The following is a 24670-nucleotide window of genomic DNA, read 5'->3' as shown; positions in this document are numbered from 1 at the left end:
GAAAACACCAGCTAGTACCCGTGTAGATTTTGTGAGGCTTGGGCATAAAACAGTATATGTAGTAAAATATTTTTTTCTCTCAATCCTCACTCAGGCACGATGGAAGGCAGGGACGGAGAATAAACTGATTAATCAATTTTCCTTTAGAAGCTTGAAAAAAACCTTTTGATAAATTTTATGTATTCCTGTTAATGCTCTAATATGGAACATTCTGAAATAGATCCAATGTGCATTTCTGCTGTTTTGGGTTTCACATGCTGTCTTGCACTTTATGTAGAGGTGGCTTTCATTAATACCGAAAGAAACCTGACGCTGTTCTTACTCAGTAGGCTTTGGCCACTGTGTTCCCTTCCTCCTCATTATGTGTCAGTTGTAAATTGCTTGACAAATATTCTGTTTCATGCTTCCCCACTGTTGGCATGCAACATCTTTAAAGATTCAAAAGAGATGGGAAGGCTAAAAAGGCAACAGGTAGGTAATACAGCAGATGGCTCCGTCGCTCGTGAAACTTGCTCAGAGTAACAAGCAGTAAGATTGCATTTTTTTTTCAGAGTGCGGGTGGAGAGGCCATGAATGAAAGCAAATTTCTGAACACGGACTCCAGCGCGGGATCAGTGGAAACAACCGTCAAGCCGTTACCATTTAAAGATCCAAACTTCATCGTAAGTATATTATTTTAACAATTTGAAATTCTAAACTCTTTGAATAAAACATTAACTAGGATTCTATTTAACTGTATTGCTAATGTAAATATTAAGAAAGTCAGCTAACAGCCAAATAAAAGGCCGGCAATTTTTAAGAAATTCACCTCAGGTCTGAGCCACATGATGGTCCAAAGTGCACACTCTATTATAGCCTGAAAATGGCGCTGGTCCAGAGGCAGAACCATTACATTAAATTCTGGAACAGAGTCAGAAAACCTGCTAGATTAAGGTAAGTGCAGATGTTTTATGGTGTGGCGTTTCACAAACTAGGGCAGCTAGAGAGGAACAATTTATACTGCTGTGAATGTAGGAATCCCATCTCCCAGTTCCTGGCCAAGGCAGGCTGCAAAGCAATTGAACTAGAAATCAGCCAGAGAGTCATTAGCAACTTGCATTTTGCTCCTCTCCCGGTCGCTGAAACTCTTAACAGACCTGCGGTGTCTGCTCTTCCAGTAATTGCTAGATTTAGAAGCAGACGCTCCGTGCTCCCCAGAAGCCTGGCCTGCTGGCATTCAGAAGTCATGTAAACTCTGACAGCTGATGGAATACAGGCTGCTAAAGCACTCTGAGGTTTAAACTGGGGGAGAAGCTGAAGGAAGACTGCGGCTAGTAATACTGTCACTGCTGGGTTTGTTTTTAGTATCTTTTTATCTTGCTGTGCCAGGGCCAACTCATTGGCACATTGTACAAATGCTTTCTAGAGAAGCAAACGTCTCAGACTCCTGGTCATAAGCCAGTACTTAGAAAGAAGGATTTTATCCCGAGTTTCGTTCTCTATGAAGAAGATACAGTATCCCATAGCATAAAACCTGAGTAATTGGGCATGGCACAGCTCACCAAGCACAGGTTTGGTAAGGGGTATAAAGTTAATCTCTGACTTGCAAGTTGCTCCGTGTCTGCTTTGCAGACAGCTTCTGTCACAAGAGGGGCATTCAAACGGCTGTGTACTTTGCTCGCTCTAATCCTCCAGTGAGCACCTGTGTCTTTGAGAAATGGGGCTCGTTGGAAAAGCTCCAGTTGTGCCCAGAGGCATTCCGTGTAGCTTCCTTAAAGGATTTAAATAGCTATGGGGCCTTGTGCTGATCCTTCAGTTCTTAGAGGGACGTCACCATTTCCAAAGAGGCAATACTAATGTCTGCATGCTTGAAATAATAATAATGAATGTAAAGGACCTTTAGCAAGTGCTGCAGAAATTATAGGCAGTTATAAAAAAAACGCGAAATTGTCCTCCCCAATACAGCAACTAATTTGGGAAGAAATGTATAGCGTTTTAACTAGCTTTTTGTCAGTATGAACTGGTAGTAATAATTGGGATGACATCCTTCCAGCCTAATTTGCCTTAAAAGGAAGAAAATAAATCAAATAATGTCTATCCCTCATAATTACGCCCAAGTTTCAGCCATTAGCTCACTACAGAGGATATACTTAAAAACAGAGAAGAAGGAAAAAATTACCTTTTTCTAAATTTGCTGAATGGAATTTGCATCCCTTGGCGATGGGGAAGAAGACCCTCTGACAATTGTGTAGAGCAATTCATAGCTCTGCCTGTCCTAGCTCCAGCTTTCCCTGAACTTCACCAGTGCAGAGGTAGCTTGGTTCATTTGCACTTGGCAGTCATTTGCCATTTGATTGCAGGTCTGTGCGGTGATACTCAGCCCTGTTCCTAGGAGGCAGAATTTCACATAAACTCAATGGTTGCTTTTGAGAAACCAGATTACTAAAAAAACATCCTTATGCAATGATTCGGAGCAAAATTCATGTAATGAATTTGAAATAGTGATGTGGTACTACATCTATTTTCATCTCATATTCCAGCAGTCTGTTTTACAACAATCTCTAGATTACTAAGGTGTTACTCTCAGAGCAGACATTTGCATGTACTTTCTATATTGAGTATCCATTGCCAAAATCCAGTGTATCATCAGCTCATGAGCATCTTTTCTGAATATATCTTACATCTACAGAAAAACGCTTTCTCATTGAATCCTTCCTTCTGTCACTCTCAGCAATGTAACAGCCTCATTTATAAACCAATTGCAGCAGAAGTGTGTTTGTGGAACTGTGTGCTGAGTTTTGATGAGACTGATGTGGCAGGTAGTAATTATTAACAGAAGTACCAACAACTCCCCAATTCTAAGAACATTTTCTTTTCTGAAATAAAGCAGTAAATCTGTGTCCTCAGATCATTTAGAAGTCGTACAGTATGTTGTGGAGCTTCTGTCTCTGGAGGAACACAAATAAATTACTCTGTAGCAATCACATTTGATAACTGAAACTACCATTATAGTACCTGTGGCAAGCCTTCCATTAGTGTACCTTTCAAATTGCAAAATTGTCTTGGCATTCAGCGTTCTATTTATTACTCTTTTTCTACTGTCTTCTATCCTTTGAAAGAAAAATAAAATTTCCAGAAAGTTTCTCATAGTATTCATTACATTTTGCAAGATCAGTTTTGTTTTGTACAGTTTTACAAGGCCTAGATCTGCACCTGTAATATGCCATAAAAAGAAGAGAGAAAATTTAGCCGTGTCATCACAATTTTAGACACAACTTCATAGTAATAAGTTCTAATACGATGGGAAGTACGTACAGAATCTTGTAATCTCAGGCTAAACCTAACCACATTGATTTTCTATTTCCATATAAAAAGCAGATTTTCATTTCCTTCAGTTAATCCTAAACATAGTAGCTTTGACACAGTCCAAAAAGCTTTGTTTTTCTTGCAGCCAAGATTAAAGTGTACAGTATATTAGCCTGCTGATGAAATAAGTGAGGATAACAAATGGTTCATGACAAGATGAGACATATCAGAAAGACTATGAAATAGAAGTGTCACGCTCTGAAATACTATTCTTTCTTTACTTTTTTTCTCTAAACACCGTATTTTTAATTCTAGCACTCCGGCATTGGTGGAGCAGCAGCTGGCAAGAAGAACAGAACTTGGAAGAACCTAAAACAAATTCTTGCTTCTGAAAGGGCATTGCCATGGCAACTAAATGATCCTAGCTGTAAGCTGCTTAGATGCTTTGCATGTATTTATAAATAATAAAATCCACACAAATAACTTTCTTTAAAACAAACCTAAATGATTTAATCAGTGCATGCAATATCCTGCTTGAAAAGTGTCCAGTAGTACATTTAAGACTAGTCCAGTCACACTCACCAGCCCCAAGTGGAAAGTAGGGGCAAGCAAATGACTTGGAGTATTGTGACAAAGTTCAAATACATTTGGGGAGAGAGTTTAATAAAGTAAATGTATTTATCCAGACCAGGTCAGAAACTCCTTATCCCATCAGGTTTTTATCACTTCTTCACTGCTGAGGAGCCGCCTCCTCTGCACAGGGCCCAGATGTCTCCTGACGGGTGAGGACACTATTAGCAGTCCTGATTACAGCTAGCTGGTGCACATCTACTGGAGCAGAGTTACAGCAGTGGTCTCCATCTAGATATACTTCAAGTCTGCTCGTAAAGTAGGATACTACTGGACGTAGCTGGAGACAGAATGTGATCCTCAGATTTTACTTAAGCGAGTGGAAGCATCTTGCATCTCAGAATTGAGCATATGCATATACTTTTTGTCAGATTTGGTCCTTTATCCAAAAATAGCTTGCCATTTTTTTGAGTGTTTTAGACACAACTGTTATAGAAAAATGCAGACTACTGTGTGTTCCTGGCTATTGTAACTGACAATCTGCTGATGTTGGTGTTTCTATTATGTTCTGTTTGCAACAGTAAATTTACAGGCTTTTTTATGTGGGAAAAGAAATTCAGTTGCATATTTAAAACCAGCTGTCTGTGGCATTAGTGTCTTGAATTATGAGATGATGAGTTATAAATTTGATATGGAAGGAGCATTTGAATTGATCATGGCATCTGAATGAGGTGCAAGAGAGATCAGAAAGGAGGAAAAAAATGAGTCAGGTACAGACATATTTTTAAACATGCGAAACTGAGGATTTAACTACTTAAATATACCGACTGTATCTTAAAAATGTTTATGAATGAGAGTTGCTATAAGGGCACCAAAGAACAGCAATTTCCATCATTTAATATAAACATTAAGATAATTTTCTAGGTCATTGACTGGGCTTAAAGTGGTACGTGCTTAAAGATTTAACTGATTTAAAAGATTACTTTGCTTTTCTGGATTATAGTATTTCAGAGCTGCAATCTTGAGCAGTGTTTCATGGTCTGAACATAGACCATGTATATGATGATAACTATTCTTTGCAAATAACTGACTGCAAGGGAATTCATTAAGACTTGGAAGAAATGAATGCATTTCAAATAGCGCTCTCGCATTTTTCCTTTTGGGGAGCGCAGTTCTGCTTACTGAACTCTTATTTAGAGAGGTGAGCAAAATCAGGCGCTCGTTTACAGTGCTAATAGGCTAAATGTTTTCAGAGGTAATTCTGCTTCATATTTCTTTGTCTTAGTGCTGCTAGTTATAGAGAACTCAGAAAGTAAAGGCAGCATTTTAAACAAATATTGTTACCTATTTACATTTTGGGTTTGCATTTTAAAATATATATAGTACACTGAAATTATCCCTTTGTTTTTCTCTAGATTTTAATATTGATGCTCCTCCTTCCTTTAAGCCTGCCAAGAAATATTCAGACATTTCAGGACTTCCAGTAAGTATTTTATTTTTCTCTTCAAAATTGGTATCTCACTTTCCACAATGATGTAAAACTGGTGCATGCTTTTGTAACAGCTGTACTTGCTGATGTTCCCATTCAGCCTTGCATTTAATAGTTGTCACCTGAGTTAGAGCCAAACCCCAAATACTGTCACTACATCACAAAATCCTTAGGTTGTTAATAGGTGTCAGGACATATAAAATACCTTGTCCTGGCAGATGGCTTCTATCAGACCACTCTCCGAGCTGTAGAGCCTGCATTGGTCCCCATCATTTCTGATTCTTTAGACTGTTACAGTGAAAGCTGGTGGCCTGCAGTCTCCATGACTCCTAACTTTGCCAAGCTTTAACCACACAGACTGCAACTTTGCATGCTGAGCATTTGCCCGAGGCTGGTTTATTTTGTTGCGTCTTTTAGAGAAAGTTGCAAAAAGATGGCTCAGCAATTTCCAAGAATGAGATTAGGCAAAATTATATTGATTGTCCCAGGTTAAAAAAAAAAAAAAATCTTGTTGTCGTTACTCTCAGACTTTCCCTCAAACAAATCAGCCTGAGACAGATACTTGGCATGGACTTTTGAGAATTTCAAATACCCCCATGCTTCAGCGATGGAACTTGAAGTTTGGCAGCTGTATAGCCTGTGTGTCACAGATGGGCTCTTTTACATAGTTTTGTTAAAGAAAAGAAAAAAGAAAAGGAAAAAAAATCAACCACATTTGACTTAGATACAGTTTGCACATGGTCCAAAAAGTCTTGGTAGGTACAATTTGGCACCTGGTTTCCCCAAAGATTCTGTTGGCACAAAACATGAGTAAAGTCATTGCATTCTGCCCAACAACAAATTTGTATCTGCTGCTGACACTGTTCCTGTATGACATGAATAGTTTTACTTCAAACAAAACAGGTGTTCGTAGCAGCGTATCTTTTCACTTTTCACCTTCAGCCCCCAGTGATATATTTTGCAGAAGCCTATGCATTTATTACAACTGAAATGAGTGGCAATGTTGTATTTTGGACTACAAAAACGGTTGAGTAATGGTTACACTAAATGACTACAATAATGAAAACTTCGTAACGCCAAATAGCCTTAGATAGAATTTCTGGGTCCCTTCTTCCAGTTTAATCTGTTTCTTATCTGTAGAGCCTTAGCCCACCTCACAGGCTTGATATCACCTCACAGAGATGCCTTTAAATATACACATTTGTTCTGTTGATGCAGGTTAGTTAACACAGCACCTTCCATTCTGTACACTGAATTAGGTGAAAGTCCCCATTGGGGAAAAAACTGGTGAGCACTTAATTAAGGACTGGCTTATAGTGGGTACACAGTGCAAGGCATCAAAGAACAGCTATAGTGCCAGCTGTTATCTTGCACATCCTAACATTTGAGTTCGTGATTTGGTAGCATATGTTTTCTTTGACTTTTTTATTTTTTAAGTACCACATTTAAACACGGCACCGAGGAGGTGGCATGTTTCCAGCCTGTGCCTTTGAGCGTGGTTTGGAAATGGAGTGGGTTGCTCAGGTCGAGGCTGCTAACCCTTGGTGTTCAGAGGGGAATGGGAAAGCAGCATCTCCCTCGCAGATCAACTGGCAGGCAGCAAGTGGAAGACACTGCTCACAAACCCAGGGAAAATAATTCCCTCCAATCAGGCAGACTTATGGTCTTGTAAGAGTATTGTTTTGATATAATAGCAACTAGTGTCTAAACAAGGAGTGGGGGTCAGTTGAATAAGGAACTTGCGTAAGTACCCCTACTCTATATAAAGATGCAGTGGATGGAGGAAGGGGGGACGAGTGGACATGTGAAATAATAATGAGTAGATTTCACTAAAATAGCAAAAATTCCATACTGGGCTACTTCATGGTATTCACCTGTTTCCTGTCTTCTCCCCTTAGAGTTACTTTGCAAGTATTAGTAGGATTTACACCAGATGTTAGGAGCGTTGCAGCAATATCTCTGTCCTGTGAGGGGCTTATGCGGGGCAGACAGCACAAGGGCAGAAGAGCCTTTCGCTGCCCCATCTCCAATGAACCAAATAATGCTTTCCAGCACGGGCCTTGGATGCATTTCAAAACTAGTCAATCATTGCACCTATAGCGAGATGATGACGCAGGTTGTAGATGTGAGTGAAGACCGTGTCTCTACCAGCTAAGGGACAGTTTAGCCAGAGGAAATACGAGTCTTCCTTTCAGTTCCTCAGTTTTTCTTCACTAGCTCCTCCTTTCCATCAGTGATTTATGTACTCTAACTATTCTAGCGCAGTATAAATACTCTCTTTTCTATATAAATCCATTCAGTGATACTTTTGTCCCCTTTTTTTGTCTTTTCATTTGCTTTTTTCTTTTTATTTTCCGTACTCTAATCGCGAATCAGGTTTCCTATTTTACCTGGCCTGCAAGGTTTCTCCAGACTATGATAAAAACACCGTGTTTAAAAAAGTCTTGTTTATTAACATAACTGAGACAGCGTGTTCTTTAAATTGTTAAGCCAGAAATGTTTCGTAAGAAGCACTAAATATATTTTCAAGATCATTTCCTAATAGGATGATATGTGCAGTAATATTTTAGAAATCTAGTATAAGAAAAATGTCCCTGTGTTTTCCATGTAAACTCTGAAAGCATTTGTATTTTCTATGGGAATGCTGGATTCCCCATGAAAACAAAAAGTAAAATAAATTCCTTAGCATTACCCATTTAGGGAAGAATTAAATGGTCTTGCAGGTACAAAAAAAGAGAAGTGTATTAAAACGCTCTCATCGGTATACCTGCAGTTACATTAAATGCCACAGTTAAATTCTACTGATCCTCTTCTCTTTCTGCGTGTAACACAAATGGAATTAAATTTACGAACGGTCTAAGCAGAGCAGCCAATTTATATTTGTAAGGCAGCCTAGAATTCAAAAGCTATTGTCTACTATATTGACGCTGCAAAATAAAACAATTATGCCCAGACTTGCAAGATGAGTATTTAGATACTTTAAGATGCAAAACAAAATAATTCATGGTAAAGCAGATTAAAAAAAAACCCCAAACCTTCAAATGTTTATATTTCTCTTCCTTTTCTGAAAATGGATCAGCCATGTTACTATAGAAACAAAATAACTAATTTATTGTATCTGAGAGCATGTATCTGTGGCCTTTGACTTAGTTGCTAAATATGACAGTTTTTAATTTGCAAAAATCACCTTACTTCACTTTTCTAATCTGTTTTAATCCTTGCTGAAGTAACAGTAAAATTTGTTTTCAGGCTGAACTCATGGCATAAATGAGTAGTTACCGTACATGAGTGTGTGCAAACAGTACAGCTCAGTACGCAGAATGGTGAACTGTCAGAGTATTTTTAACCTCGACTGGTGCACAACACAAATTGCAGATATTGCTTGGCTCGTTTATTACAGAACCGTGCACATTTGAAAAGCAGTCTACTTGGTTAGCTTTTTCTTACATGAGGCCAGATTTAAAGTGTGAAATAAAAATACATTTATACCTGCTGTAACCATGAAGATACCACCAGGGATAAATTTACTCCTAATGTCCTGACTTGGCCATTTGTTTGAAAATGAATTGATGATTTGACTGTTAGCTGACTACATTTAATTACCCTTGTAGCATTCCTTTGTAAAGACACAAGCTACAAATAATACTTAATTTTCTGCTAAGTCTTATCAGGCCAGACGATTAACTGGATAGTTACCATGGTCAGCAGATCCCTTCCAGCATAAAAGTAGTAGAGGGCTCTGCACTTCAGCAGGATGGATGGGGGGAATGCTCCAGCTCTTCCTGGCCTTTTCTTTTTCTGTAGCAACGTTTTAAAGGATCTCAGCCGCCTGTGCCTTGCAGCCCGCCACCATCCCCTGTTAAAGCAAGGTGCAGAAGACCCTTCCCGAGCCTTGGCAGGCTCTTGGCAATGCAGTGCTGCAGGGGCGGCGATTGAGGGTGAGGAGGCGATACCCCGCAGCCTGCCTTCCTCCAGCCCGGCCGCCTGGGCTGCCCCCGAGCTCAGCCCGGCTCAGGGTTTCTGTGGCAACAGCGGAGGGGAGAGGACAGAATGGAACTGGCACCGCTCCCAGGTACCCAGGGTCCAAATATAGCAGAGGAGACAAGCGTGGCCCGGGGTTAGCTGGCCGGGCTGCTAGCCTGAAAGCAGGCGTCTGTAGCAAGGCACAGCGCCGAGCTCACATTTCTTATCAGTTCGGTCACAGAACCACAAGCTGAGACTCCCTTGCTTTAACAACCGCTTTAAAGTAAATTAAAAGCTAAGTTGCATGCAGGAAGAGAAAATCAGTCCAAAGCTATCAGAGCACCCATAACTCAGCTTTATTGTGGGTAATTTATTGGCAGCAGCCTGCCCCTTTGGAGAGCTGCCTCGAGAGAGACTGCGCAAGGCACAGAGTTGCGAGGGTGAGTTTAGAGGCTTGAGGAGTTTCTTTCGCACTGTGTTTTGTGTGAAACTGTTTCAGCCCTCTGTTATGTTTAATGCATTTCTAATGTGATTTTTATAGGGGTCTGTTAACTTCTCGTAAGTTCTGACACGAGGAGAAAGAGAAAAGTACAAAGTTTTGGTCACGTGGCAGAACAGCAGTACTGTTACGGGGAAAAGAAATTCGCTGTTTTGTGGTCTTGTAATTAGACATTTTTTTTAGCATTCTGTTTCAAGACGTTCTTTGAATAGTGTCTCTGCCATTGCTTCTTTTCCAGGCAAATTACACAGATCCCCAGAGCAAGCTGAGATTCAGTACTATTGAAGAATTTGCCTATATTCGGATGCTCCCTTCCGATGTGGTTACAGGATACCTGGCTCTAAGGAAAGCAACAAGTATTGTTTCCTGAAGAGACCAAATATTGTTGTATGTCGCTTGTGAGCAGTGCTAATTTCGAGAACCATGATGGAAACTGACTGCAGGACTGAGGTTCCTTAAAACTATCCATGGATATTTACATCTGGAAGTAGTTGATGATACATGGATTTGAAGAACATATGGATTTAATTTTGATAAATGCTGATATTTGTTAGTGTGCCAATTTGTAAGCAATTTGGTTTGGTGGACAGAATAACTTGGACCTTAAGGATACAGATCTGCACCATAATGTCTGAGTTACATTAATTTCTGTAGAGACAGAATTTCATCCCCACCCTATATATTCTCTGGCTCAGAAGAGTCATTTGAATTAAGCAAAAGGTACCAAGATATCCCAACTGTTTTGCAGATGCGCTTGCCACTTGGCTATGAAGACATTTGTGCCACCTGTAAAACAAAGTTAAAACACCTAGTGAGTGCTGCTGTTGTGATGACTGTTTACGTTACTGAGCACTGTGGAAATGAACAGCTTCACACAAATGTTTGCACTTGTCAGCGTAAATAAAGTTGGACTCAAACTTGCTTTTAAAATATTCTAATGAATATGCCTAACAGGATCAAATCAAATCACCGGGTAACTCTTAATTGTGACACTTAGTAGTTTTTGACTGCTTCATTTCACAACCTGGTTATTCTTCTGCCTTTGCTAGTTAGTACAATATTAGTACTAATTAGTACAAAAAAGTACTAATTTCCCAGACTTTTAAAAAACAGTGCTAAAAAAAGTAGGAATTCCACTGTCCAGTGATGTTCTGATGCCCAGATGGTCTTCAGCAAGGCGAGACCCCCTAGGTCAGGACACTGACCTTTGCACCATGAGGTACCAGAAGCATGACGGATAGCAACAGAGCATTGTCACCGTTTAGAGGGAGGAGACTGAAGGAGAGTTTGGGCTTTTGCTGAGAGGGGCTGAAAAGTACATGCCAGCGTCAAAATGACGATGATTTCCAGAAACTGAAGTCTAGGGGCAAGGGGGCAGAGGGTTTTCGGCCCATTCTTTCTTTTTGTCCTCTTTCTTATGCCAAGCTGCTGATCTGTTGCCTTCCCACTTTGTCCCAGCCTTAGACTCTTGCCAACTTTTAATCTGGACTCCAGGTTTGGGCTCAGCCATTCCTAGCCTCCAACCACACAGCCTTCACGCCCATACCCCACCACCTGCCCTGTAGCCGTGGCACTTACCTACCTCATCTCCCTGAACCAGTGAGTGTTCGCCAGAAAGGTGGCTCAGCGAGTTCCCACTTGCTGTGGGAATGCTCTCTTCCCATGTGCTGAACGGCCAAGTGGAATCATAGAATCGTAGGTTGGAAAAGACCTCTAAGATCATCGAGTCCAACCATCCACCCAACACCACCATTCCTACTAAACCATATCCTGAAGTGCTACATCTACACATTTTTAAAACACCTCCAGGGATGGTGACTCCAGCACCTCCTCCTGCAGCCTGTTCCAATGCCTGACCGCTCTTTCAGTAAAGAAATTTTTTCTAATATCCAATCTAAACCTCTCCTGGTGCAACTTGAGGCCATTGCCTCTCATCCTATCACTAGTTAGCTGGGAGAAGAGACGAACACCTGCCTCACTACAATCTCCTTTCAGGTAGTTGTAGAGAGCAATAAGGTCCCCCTTCAGCCTCCTCTTCTCCAGACTGAACAGCCCCAGTTCCTTCAGCTCTTTCAGCTGAAGTGCTTCAGAAGGGCTTGTCCCGTGGCCCGTTAGTCCTGGACGGCCCAGGTCACTAAGTAGGTGAGACACTGCTGACAGGACCACCGTCCTGTCTCACCCAAGCTCCAGCACAGACATCGGGATCTTGTGCAAGGCACCTCTACTCTCTGACTGCACAAGCAGCACGCAGTGATGACTACTTAGTGTCTAAACTGCACCTTGAATGCACATTTCTATAGACATGATAACTATTAGAAAAGATTTTTTTTTTTCTCATTGAAAGAACAAATATGCAGAGTGTTATTAGTGCTAGTTTAATTTCAAATCCAAAACAGGAAAAACAGTAACGGGACACATTGTTTAATGGGGGACTCATTCCTCAGTTTTTGTGATCTAATATTTACAAAACCAAAGTAATTTAAAAAGTCTTTGACATGCTTACAATAGATCCTTCAAAGCCCTGGATACCAGATAATGCTACAACTGTATCACAGAACAAAAAAGAATAAGACAGGATATCTCTCTTCATGCCAGTAAGCATTCAAGCCACATTCTCTTTGCATCCGAGTTTTGGAATGGATGTTTTTAACTTAGTTTGTGTACTGAAGATGTGTTTATGAGATAAGTTTAACGCTGATATGAAAAGAAAACACATAGAAATGCTGTTAGATGATTTATGCATTAAATAAGCAGACAGCAGCTCAGAAAATCATATTTCACCAGCTTGTTCTCTCCCACAAGTATTTTTAACATTCTTTGGGAATGACTGTTTAGGAACCCAGGCCCCCTCACCGTCAGAAGTGCTCCATGCAATCCTATGCTGTGTATTAAGGTGTTGCTTCTCAGCTAATTCCTACGATACAGGGTTTTGGAAGTCCATTTTCAAAACCTAAGCGTCTTACTGAATAAATTGGCATCAGAAAAGTAAGTACAGCTTAGATTTGGAGAAAACGTTAGTGGCTCTTCTCTCAGTGTTTTCTGTCCATATGATGGCTGCTAGATTCCCTTTTCTTTCCTTGTTTCTTCCTTTGTTAGCTACTGGCTTTTTTTTCTTAGTCGGTAGTACCTCGCTTTTACTCATTAGGCTGCGCAGTAGTCAAGCCAAGAGGGATGAGTCAGCCACCAGAACCATTCAGCCTTACATTGATCAACAACGGTTTACTATGTGGAACAATCAAAACAAATTTGTTTCAGCGGGAAGCTGAGGACAGAACAGATCTCGCAGCCAACGTGTACAACGTCGTTCAGTCCAACTAGGTTCTTTCTGGGAACAGCACGTGGACCTGCTGCTCCCGTCAATGCCTTCTGTGCGAGAACTGAGCAATACCTGCCTTGCTGCATATGAAAGAAAATACGGATAAGCAAAGAGCTAGTCTGTGCCGCGGAGCAGTTTTAAAGTATGTTTTATTGCCAGCTTTAGAAGAAGTGAAAATTGAGGAGCACATTTATATTTAAAAGTACTTATGGGACATTACCTAGATAAACATAAATAACTTTAATTTAAACTGCAAAGAGGACAAAAGAAAGACATTTGAAGCAGCACCGAGTACAATTTCAGACTTGGGGAGAGTGCATTTTGACTGATAGTACTGCCACATCTGCAAAGCAGAAGGGCAGCAGTCAGGGTAAGGCTAATTTGTTCAAGTACAACCGTTACAATCTGTGAAGCATCACCTGAATGTGTTACTTAATGCAGACCCCGGGTGGCTGCAGCCTCACATGCATTTGCATCAGTGCATCCCCCCGTCAGCCCCCTCCGTTCCCCCTGGAACGCCTGACAGCACGCCGGTTGCTGAGCTCCCACAGACATCCCACTGACATTAATGGGAACTGAGCTGGTCCAGTGACGCGCAGGTACAGTCCAACTGGCAAAGCTTCGCCCTTGGTGTTTTCGGTGGGTGGAAAACATTTTCCTTGCCTCATCTGTCCTGTCCCTCAGAAAGAGTGAGAGGATGTTCCCCAGAGGCCAAGCTCCAGTTTCCCTGTGCGGCTGCCTGTCCCGCACGCTGCCGGCCCAGCGAGCACTGGAGGTGGGCTGTCACCTCCAGCTTACTGCAGGGTTTCTGGGATGGGGTTTTTTTTAAAGACTGCGGTAGCTGGTGTTTACCTCATGCTTTGGTTGGATCTGCTTGCTCTCAGGGCCTGGGCAAAGCAGGCAAATGGCTCTGCAGCTGTCAGCCCAGGGCAGCACGACTGCCGTAGCTGGACTGCCTGGTACGGCTGAAGCCCCGGGGCCACGGAGAGGCTCTGCTGGGGCAGGGGCTGCGGGGCCAGCCGCTCCCGAGGGCAAGGCTGTGCCGGGTGCGATGTGGGGAGTGACGCTCCGTCCTTCCCATCCTCGCTAGCAGGCGGGAGAGCAGCATGGCGGAGCTCCAGGGCTCTTGCCGTGAGCATTCACTGCTGGTTCGGACCACCCGTGGAGACTTCCAGCCCCAGCCCTGCCCTCTGCTGCGTCTCTACCAGGAATGACCTTGGCCTGGAAGGCAGCACATTCAATTCGGAGAGGCGTTGGGCCGGCCCATTTCAGAGCCCCTGCTTTTCACTGTCCTGTATTTCACTGCTTTCTCCTGTCCTAGCGTTCTGGATCCCTGTGGAGTTGCTATATGTGGGCTTCCATGGAGAACAGGAGCAGCAGGGAGATGCAGGGAGATGTGCCCTGATCTCCTTTGGCAGAGGCCTGTAAGTGTGAAACCCCAACAAAGCACAAGGAAATGAAGGTAAGCGAAGGGGAGGACTTTCTACTGGTGAAGAACATCAAAGAATAAATAAACTAGTATAAGGTTAAAAAGCTTTTGTAAGTCCACTCTGTTAAGAAAAAAGCTCAAACTCCCTGCATGATTACAGCCTTTTTCCTGAAGGGCTATGTACTCTTTAATAAAATAATACAACAATAATTTATTACTAGAAAACTTACCAACAGGTTTTAAGGCCTCTTACACTCTCTAACAATGTACATGGTTTACATGCTTTAGACAAAAATAGCACTTATTTTTTCTTTCTGAATCACTTCAGGGAAGACTTTCACAGACTTGATGTCACGTTGTGGGAGAAAAACCCTGACTTTATGCTCTTTTAAACAAGAAAAGTCAAGCAGTAGCTGTATTGCTACTGAACACTTCAGTCACACGAAGATGATGATACCACTGATACTAGAATGCACAGAAATCGCTTTGTATTTGTCTCATTTTAGTGTGTGTGTCCCCGTTAAAAAACACTTTTCTCTGCCTTTTGGAGAGCTGGTGGGTGGGACATAGTAAAATAATACATCTTTGGGTAAGAAAAACATTTTATTTAAGTCTATTTGGTATCTGTAAGTATTGCTTGACTTGGTTTTGTATTGCCTGAAAAGCTTAACAAAGCCAGTCTTTTCAGATGATTACACTGCTGTAAATCACAGCCTACAGACAGCAATAGCAGTAATCTCTTGGGAGAGATAATACAACAACAACTAACAAACTGTTTAAACTACTGGTAAGTAGTGCTTGTGTAATTGCACAAGGTTTATGACCTATGAGATCACGTGTTAAGTACAGAACATCACTTTCTCTGACACTGTAGCTTAAAATCAATAATCTCTGCATAAAAAACACAGTACTAGTGGACTAGACAGTAAGTTGGTTTTGGGGCTGGCTGTGCTTACTGTTTGCCAGCATGTTCTTCTCTGGGCAAGAGCTCCCATCATTGCTTGCATGCTGACTGCTGTGGCTCTGTTGCTTGACTCTGGTACACCCAGCACAGCACCCCAGAAAAGTGCATCCGGTTCATGGACTGTCTGAAGTCTTCTCCAATGTCCCAAATGTGGAATGCAAATATCACTCTTCTCTCAAGTGAAGAAATCGTTTACAAGCTGCTAACCACGTACAGCACATGCGAACAGTGTCCCTTTCTCTGCAAGCCTTGAATCCAAAAGCATGGTTTGCATAAAATGAGACAAGGTACCCCTTGTGTGGGTACTTCTGTTTCAGCACAGCTCACACACAAGCAAGTTCTCAGCACCAAGTTTTGGCATTTCTGAAGACAGCTGCCTATCCATGCATGGGAAGAAAGCGTTTCTTGCTGCATCCTGTCGAAATCAATTGATATCTGTGCACATTCAGTGCCTCTGCATACATCTGATAAATCTGCAGCAATAAACCCTTATGAGCGGAGATGCTGGCTGGGTCTGCTTGGTCAATACTTGAGGGGCGTTGGGCACTGGGTAAGCAAGGGTAGCAGGGAATGTCTGAATTTTGGCTGTGATCCCGTGTATATCCCGAGGGACAGCAGTTTTACAATACAGCTTCTCGTGATTCTCTTTTCCCAGGAGGAGGAGATGCCTCTTACAGGACACCATAAACACACACATACATTGCCTGCACACTGTGTGTCAGGTCGTTCGTTTCATGACTAATGCATGAAGATGACATATAGGGGACAGAATGAAGGATCTTTTAATATAACTGTCTGTTGACCCAAATCCTCTCTCATCTTCCGGCTTAGATAACTTGGATGCTGGTAACCCCTGCGTGCTCACAGAAGGATGCGATCCCCCACATACAGAGGAGTGCTCCTGTGGTCTGAGCTCCACCCAAACAATTAGCATGGTTAATTGCGTGAAACCTTCAGGCCATGGCTGCTTACAGAGGCAGTGGAGGACTGGCTGTACAGCCATGCTCCTCCCCTGTCCCGTGTCTACGGCTGCATCCTTCACGGGGTGGCAAGGCAAGCGTGGTGGGCCTGAATACGTGCAGGCAGTCTCACAGTGGGAGTCGGCCTTCCGGCTCAGGACCAAAATACAGGCGCCCGCTTCCAAACAGCTGGAAAAGGCCAGCAGCCTCTAAGAGTGTGCCTGAATAGCAGTTCTTGCATGGGGGGCAACAGAGGCAGTGTGGGGTCTGATAATAACCTTAATAAAGAGGAAATGTCAGGAATTTCAACAAGAGCTGGACGTAGAGTAAGGTGAGAGGACTGGAACTGGGACTGCAGAAGTAATTGCCCTGACAATGCAAGCTTATGCTGAAGAGAAATCGTTTATAAAACACTCTGTGGGTGATTCCTAATCCTCTGAAATAACACATACAGCATTATAGTGGTTTTATATTTGGAATAAAGAACATAAACAGAACATAATTCACTACTTCAAACTGTGCCTTTCTGGAAGGTGTGTCATAGCTGGTGACGTGAAGTCAATGGCTGCCGTCACTCTTGTGTGCACAAGTGACAGCATCTAATAGGCACAAGCCTTGTTCTCTTCGTATTAAACGGGCTTTTGTTACTGAAGCTGATGGTGAAGCACAATCAACCAAATATTTTTGGCCTCTAACAACCAAGAATTTGTTTGTTATGCTTCATCTCGTGTACCAGGCTGTACAAAATTGGAGAGCTGAGAAATAAGTACCAGCAACTCCTTTCCAGGGTTACGTGAGCCCTTCCATGAGCTCTGTAAATTGAGAATTATTCCCGCCACTTCAGTGAAGTACGAGATGTTCCACGTCAGTACCCCGGTTCGGCCCCATGCTTCCTGAACCCTTGGCTGGCGGCACGTCGAACCCCACTGTGAAACTGCCCCTGCAAACGGTTTATTTCAGCAGCTGTCTCCACATTCTTATGATTTACCTAATAATGAATTGGAAGCCAAATTCCCCGTGGACCTTGAGCTGTCCTTCTGAAGGATCACACTGGGACAGAGAGTGCAAAAGCCATTCTTCCTGTACGTTTCCTGTATACAACGCCACTGGGACAGAGAGACGTCTCCGGAGCCTTTGAGCACTGACTCCCACCCCAAGGTCTGTTTATATCTTTCATAAAAAATACGCAGAAACCACATGGCTGATTTTTGGAACAAGCAGCGGAATCCTGCGCTTCCACCTTTCACACACATGCTCTGCTCACTGTGCTTAACAGTCACGCGATTAATCCCTCCAACACTACGAATCATGGGACTGCACCCACTGAAAACCAGCCCTAGCAGTCTGGACACTCTCCAGAGAAGGGGAGAGGCGTTTTGAATCTCTGAGGTGAAAGAGGAGGCTGAGCAACTATCAGAGTGGGGAGGAAGCATCCTCACCCTGGGCAGCTGGGTAAGGAGAGCAGGAACGGCATCAGCGTCCCTGTCCTGGCTGTGTTTCAAGTCAAGGCAATGGCCCACAATAGCCTGTTTGCAGAGTGCAATCTGGAAGAGCGCTGCATCTGCTGCTGCAGGACAGGACGTGGGCAGGAGGCTGGCACCGAGCTGCTCGGCTCTGTCGAGGCTGACATGTCTCTGGGCACGCTCAGAGGCAGAGCTTCAGATGTCTGGGTAACCATCCAGGATCCAGCAGCTGCGGGAGGATACGGAGGACTGCACAGAGGCTTGGGCATAGGCTGTCTAAACTCAGCCTGGATCCCTTTTGGGGATCTGCTCCTCTCTGAAGACTTGGGAATGGGTCTTACCAGCTTAGTGGATTTTGACTCCACACCTGTATCATCTGACCAGCTCACACTTGTCACCAGAAGGTACCTGGTATTGCTACCAGTACTGGATCTGAAGTGTTGAAAATATAAGCATTAGAGGGGGAGAAGAAATAATCAAGGGCAGACAGGGGCCCTCTTGTCATTCTCCCAGAACTTCTCTGCCTTTGAGGTCACGTCTCTATTACTTTCATGACCTATTTAACACTGCTTACCTCCAGCTTTTCCAAACATCCGTCACAAGCTCAAGCCAAGACACTGGACAAGGTTAAAAATCCTGTCCTCCAACATACGTTTCTAAGCAGTTCTCAAAAGACACAACCAGAGTCCAGCAGTAACCGGTGTCCTAAAAGTCCTCCTTTGCACCTCTGTACTGGGTGGCAAGGTTTTCTAGGAGGGGGGCTGCAGGGGTGGTCTCTGTGGAAAGATGTTCAGGAGCTGTAGGATGCATAAGAATGACAGATGCAGTTTCCTGACCCCCTAAAAATGCATATTTGAAGTAACAATTTTTCTTTGGGTCATACAGAAGGAGAGGCTTTATTTTGTCCTAGATAGCACATACAAGTTTGATCAAGTAGTAATTACACTTGAGCCACAAGAAATAATTTCCAAGGCATAATTAGTAACGGCACCTTCCCTGGGAATTGCGATTCCCTCCACCTCCTGCTTTCCCTCCCTGTTCCAAAAAAATCCAACAACCAACCAACCAAAACTTGTCAAACCACCGCAGCCCTGCGATACTCAAAATGAGAATTGAAAAATAAATGACCAAGTTAATCAAAGGAAGACGTTTCTATAAAATCAGCAGAATTCACCTGGAGATCCACAGAATTGCTTACTGAAAACAGGAAAGAAGCATTGGAAGAAGAAAAATTCCAAGTGGAAAAGCAAGAAGAAAAGCTGAAACCACAAGAGGAAACTAATAGGCTATGTTGCCAAAAAGGCAGCCTTCTGCAAAGGAGAATGGAAACCCCCGGGTGGTCAAAACCAGAAGCACCCTCTACAGCAGTCCTTCTGTCAAAAGGGCCATTGAGGCAAAGCTTAGAATGGAATGAGTTCACCAGAAAATCAAAAATGGCTTGCCATGGAGCCAGCCAACTATCCTAATATACAAAGTGTTTTCCATCAGCAAATGTATTTCTGTTTCTCAAACTGTATGGCTACGCAAGGCTCACAGTTACCACTTGAGAAACTCAAAACAACAAGTAAATGAAAAAGACACACATGCACACGGAGACCTTCCAGATTTCACTCAAGCAGGCATGCAGGCACTTCTTCTGTTCTTAATACTATCTCCTTCCTGCCAACTTGTCTAGATTAGGGACATTCGCCACACTGTAACTCTAGCTACAAACCCTGAATGTAAATATGTGTACAAACCCTTAATGTAAATATATGCATTGGAAAGATTTTGCCAGGAACTTGAGAATGCGTGAGCACTCCATGCTTATCTCTGGGTAATGACTTCCATTCGATTGAGCTAACACAAATTCTGTCCCAGGCAAGCCCACATCCAGGGCGGTGGCGGGCAGGGGCCCACCTCCACGCCTCAGCCTTGGGCTCCCGCAGGGAGCAACACCCATGTGGGGAGCAGTGCTGGGGGTGGCACGCTGCTCACCGTCACGGGAGTGCCGGGGTTTGCTGGGAGATTCCTTTGTTTTTCTTGGCTCAGGCTTTACGTATATCTCTATACAGAACACCCTCCACATGTATGCATTTCGAATGGTACTCTGTTATAAAAATAGCACGACCGGAAAAACTATTGTACCTGCGCGCACATGGGGGTGCACCTTATAAATAATTTGTTGTAGTTAAGCAAAATCTAAAGGAACAACTTTGATTTTGTTTGCTAAAATATAAAACCTGAAATTGCTAATAAGCCACATTCAACAGATTGTCTATTACAGGAAATTTGCCAGGATGCTCAAGCAGTTTATGGCCATCTCGGGTATCTGGTGAAGAGTGAAATGGGTCTAATGTTTTTGAAGTTTCATAGGGCTTTGAGAAATCCAGACATCTGCATTTTAATCTTTGGAAAATCCTGAGATCAGCAAGACTATCGTCTGCAGGATTTAACCACAAGTTGGACCCAACTCTTAGCAAGTCTAAAAGTCTTACAATTCCTGTTAAAAAAAAAAAACAACACCCCCTTTTTTTCATATGTACACATAATGATGGGGTTTGTGCTGTAAAACATTTGTCTTTAAATGACAGGGTAAGAACATGGTAATTCATGCTTTCTGCATAACCGAGTTCACTGGATGTGTCTCAGTGACTGATTTAAATAACTGCAGCTTTTCACCTGCTTCTTTGTCAGCAGGATGTTTCCTGCAGCTGTGTCTGTCAGCCCACTAACAACACCACAAAAAGGGGTAAGAGCAGCTCTGAGGCAAGACTCAAAGGCTTGCAAAGCGCTCCTCCTGCCTTTCAGCCGGTCTTGTTAGCCAGGTACCATCACCTCTGCCTTCGGTGGAGAGGGATTATTTGAAACACTGGGTATGTGGTTCAACCAAGAGGTGCTGTGTGTGCATACCAGCGCTTTTTGCTGACGGGCACGCTTTCTAAAGTTTCACTTTTCCTCTCTCATTACTCGTACTTCCATATTTGCAAGTCAGGAAAGATCTGAATGCAGGTCTAAATATTCACTGATATTTGAGATTTTGAGTTGAGTGGGACATCGAAATAGCTCCAACGCTGTCAGCGAGGACCTCCAACTAAAAATGTAGTCACACGATGACTTCCCTTTCAATGTAAAATCAATCATGTCAAGCGCTTAGATTTACACATTCCTTCATATGTACTAATCTACACCACCACAACTGCTTTACACATTTCTAGTATTTACTTTGGCTTCCTACATCCTCTGTTAATCAAGTCTCTTTTTTTCTGTGACACAGGCAGCTATCCTGAACTTTTCTGGAAGCTGATATGACATGCTCCCCTTTCAAAAATGCAACAGAGCATGGGTGCACACCCAGTCCAACATCTACACTAATTAGAGTCACTGCTCATCAAAAAGTGAAAATAGGTGGATTGTGCTGTACAGTGCACCAGTGCTGTGCCAGCAATACTGCGTTGCTCCATAAACAAGAGAAAAATAACCATTAAAGCCATTTATGGCACTTGTTTCCACCAAGAACACTGATTCCAGGTATTTGGGACAAAGAACACAGTGTATTTTATTCTTTTTTCATCCTCCTACTTCTAGACTGGGCAAATTAACATTGTTTTCTTACCACAAACCTCTGGAGACACCATGGTTTAAGAATGTTTTTCTGAACACTCACGCTAAAAAAGCAATCAGCCAGCTACCGAGCTTTGGAGGCAGGAGGAAGGCAGTGGCACCTCCGTCCATACACCTTGAAAACAAGTTATCCTGCGGGGAGCCAGGCTGGGTGAGCAGGGGGTAGGCAGAGGCGCAGCAAACCCCTCTCCTCTCAACCCAGAGCCAGCGTAGCTTGTTAAAGCCACTATTTCGCACACGCCATAGTGGTGACCTTGGATGAAAAGACTTACACACCTATTCACCTGCCTTATCACTATCTGTCACCGCCAACACGCTGATTTAGGCAAGCAGGGAGGCATATCGTCCCCCTTCCCTCCCTCTGCACACAGGGGAACGCAGAGGCCAGCTCCGGTCCCAGACAGCTCACCTGCCGCTGGCTGTCCCAGCCCAGCCTCGGCGCAGCGCTGCGTGACGGAGGTTGCCTGGAACTGCAGTGATGGGAACCCCACCACAGAGGAAATGTGTGTGCACTGCTAGCAGGGAGAAACACAGAAAAAGGAAAGAAACGTGTCTGTCATCCAATCTGTAACATATTTCTACATATAAAATCTATTTTATTATATTAGCAATTATATTTTTATACCTTTTTTTCCATGGTGGCCAAGCTTTAGTGAGTCAAAGCTTTAGTTAGTTTCTGAGAAAGGAACCAGAGGTTTGGTGCCTCAGTGGGAGCTGGGGAAGGGAGAAGAGCTGAGAAAATAACTTTTTAACTTTTGCAATAGGCTCACGCAGGACTATCCGCCAAACCCACCCCCAGCCAAGCAGCTGGGGAGCTCAGGGGCTGAATCAGTGGTGCAACACGTCTCTCTGAACTTCCCAGGACACACAGATGCTGGGCTTGATAGCGGCCAGACAGATAGGTTTCCGGGGAAAAACTAACACACACCCCACCACACTCCTGCTTCCCTGCTTCTCTCCTGCCGTCAAGCACAAGAGCAAGCCATCTGCTGCCACGGGCTCGCAGGAGCAATGCCTGCAGCCGAGCCGGCCACGGCGTGGGCTCCCCGCAGCTCCATCCGCTTTCCGCTCCAAGCGGTGACGCACCGCGACATTCCCCTCCGGCCGGGGACTCCAGGAAGCGAGATGTTTGGCTTGGACGAGGGCACGGTGACACAGACACAGGTGGCTCCATCGGCTGCCACACGGGGTCAAGCCTGCTGCAGAGGGTCCTGCTTTCCCCAGTTGTTTCCCTACGGACCAGGAAACGGGGTGGAAAGCAAGGCCCTTGCTGGAATTAAATTACATTAAATTTCACTCCGTGAGTACCTGTGCATCTCCCTGGCGTTTCTTGATAAATCAGCCCAGGCCCCAGCAACAGGGAGAGGCAAAATCTCACTTCTGCACCGCATTTGGGGAAAATTACGACCCAGACTTGGAAGCCACTTTGTGGCTGACATGCGTTTCCACTGCAGAGTCAGCCAAAATCCCACTCCCAGCTGGCTCCAGTCACGGGACATGGGGGTCTGGCTCGGAGCTGGACAGGTACCTGTCCTTTGCAGCAGGAAATCACTTCCAAAGCAGCTGGCTGAAGGAGGTACTCACTAGAGTGAGGCACAGCTCAGGATGCGTGCAGTTTTCATTTTAAACTCCTCCTCCTCAGCTGGTTTTTTTCATCTCTTGTTGGTTTTTGGTGTAACACCCATTTTAGTGTGTTCACTGCTGTATTTTACCTGGTGGTATTTTGCTCCAGTGGGACAAAGTGTCAACACTTTAAATGTATCTGAGGGAAAAAAGAAAAGCCAAGAGTCAAGCTCACTCTCAACTATAGGGGCTCCTTCCTTTCCTGGACAGTCTTCACGTGCTTCATTGCCATTCATCGTTTTATCCCAAATAAAATTAGATGGAGACCTCTACCCGCCAGGCCCGAGGCAAACCCACCGGCTGACCTGGCCAGCGTGTCAGAAGCTGATCTTAACACTGACTCTGCAGCGTCAGCACCGTTTGATGAGGATGCAGAAGGGAGGTGCTCCAATTAATGCCGGCGAATGCCATCTGAGAAGGCATGTCTCAGAGAGGGGGAAAAAAAGCACGTCTCTTCCTAGCAGGGAGCAGGGGAGGCGAGCCCACATTGCTCAGCTTCAGTGGCCGCTGCCGACCCCTTTCCGTCTGCAGGCTCCTGGGCCAATGCGAGTGGTGATTCACAGCTTGGAGCTCGTGTTGGCCTCACCCCCCCTCTCTTTTTCATCACTGGTCTGGCAGTGGAAAGGCTTCCCACACGATCCCTGAGCCAAATCCTGCTGGAACCACAGTCGTCTCATGGTGCTCTCATCCCAAATAGCTCAGCTGCTATGCTGGCTTCTGCAGTCAGAAGCTGCTTAGATTTTCTGCTGCCTCAATAGAATATATTTCTTGGTAGGCATAGTGAATCTGGGATTGGGAGGAAGACTATGGCATGAGGAACAGAAAACCCAGCACTGCACGATAGGTTTGCATCTCTGCTAAAGGTTTCATTTCAGTGCTCTTCTGAAGTTAAAGCAAATTCACTGCCAGCTACAGTTACAGAAGTATTGAGTGAGAGTGATATATTGTGCTTGATACTTGTTCTGACCACAAATGGGTAACATTTTTACAGTCTTTTCTTACAACCATGCAGTAAAGCGGTTCAATGAAAGCAATTTTTGCCTATGGGTTCCTGAATGGTACCAATATCTCCAAGTATTTTTGTTCAGGATTCAAGTATGCTGTGTGACTGGTCACCCATGTTAAACAATATGGTTTCTGTTCCCTAACCAGATTGCTACAAAGGCCAGGACTATCTGGAAAAAATCAAAGGCATTGTAAGGGGATATAGGGAGAGAGGCAAATTCAGAAAATTCAGCAATCTTTTCTCCTCTTGCAAAAGAAAGTACCTCATGTAAGGATGTACACGTGCAGTTCAGACTTTAAAATACCCACGTTCTTTCTCCACTTGCAGATAGACCTGTCTAGATGGTGTTTTACTCGGCACATCTACTCCAAGCCCTGCCTTGTGCACGTGTGCTTTGAGGTTTTTACTGCAGAAGGTGCAGACACGTCTCAGTTTGGCTCGGTTTACTGCTTTCAAGTCTGAATGCCAGCTTTAAGATTCACAGAGCTGCTTACTTTCATA

The 24670-nt window shown here is 43.7% G+C and overlaps 1 protein-coding gene and 1 long non-coding RNA gene across 7 annotated transcripts in view; one reads left to right on the top strand and one right to left on the bottom strand.

Annotated features, from left to right (window-relative positions):
- The window catches only part of INO80C (INO80 complex subunit C), a 31235-nt gene extending 20508 nt beyond the window's left edge, over positions 1-10727 (top strand). For 5 of the 6 annotated variants that reach the window (XM_075416717.1, XM_075416720.1, XM_075416721.1 and 2 more), the window contains 4 exons: positions 552-662; positions 3601-3712; positions 5271-5338; positions 10045-10727. In XM_075416717.1, coding sequence (XP_075272832.1) covers positions 552-662; positions 3601-3712; positions 5271-5338; positions 10045-10176 — 423 coding nt within the window. In that variant the 3' untranslated portion in view covers positions 10177-10727. Of the gene's footprint in view, positions 1-387; positions 472-551; positions 663-3600; positions 3713-5270; positions 5339-10044 lie in introns of those variants that run through there. The other variant, XM_075416716.1, reaches the window with a different exon arrangement.
- Positions 1-24670, bottom strand: part of LOC142360878 (uncharacterized) — a 151942-nt gene that overhangs the window by 3742 nt on the left and 123530 nt on the right. The window lies entirely within an intron of this gene.

The sequence above is a fragment of the Opisthocomus hoazin genome, chromosome 3 (genome assembly GCF_030867145.1).
Source record: "Opisthocomus hoazin isolate bOpiHoa1 chromosome 3, bOpiHoa1.hap1, whole genome shotgun sequence".
In the NCBI taxonomy this organism is placed as follows: Eukaryota; Metazoa; Chordata; class Aves; order Opisthocomiformes; family Opisthocomidae; genus Opisthocomus; species Opisthocomus hoazin.
This window is presented reverse-complemented; position numbering and strand designations above follow the sequence as displayed.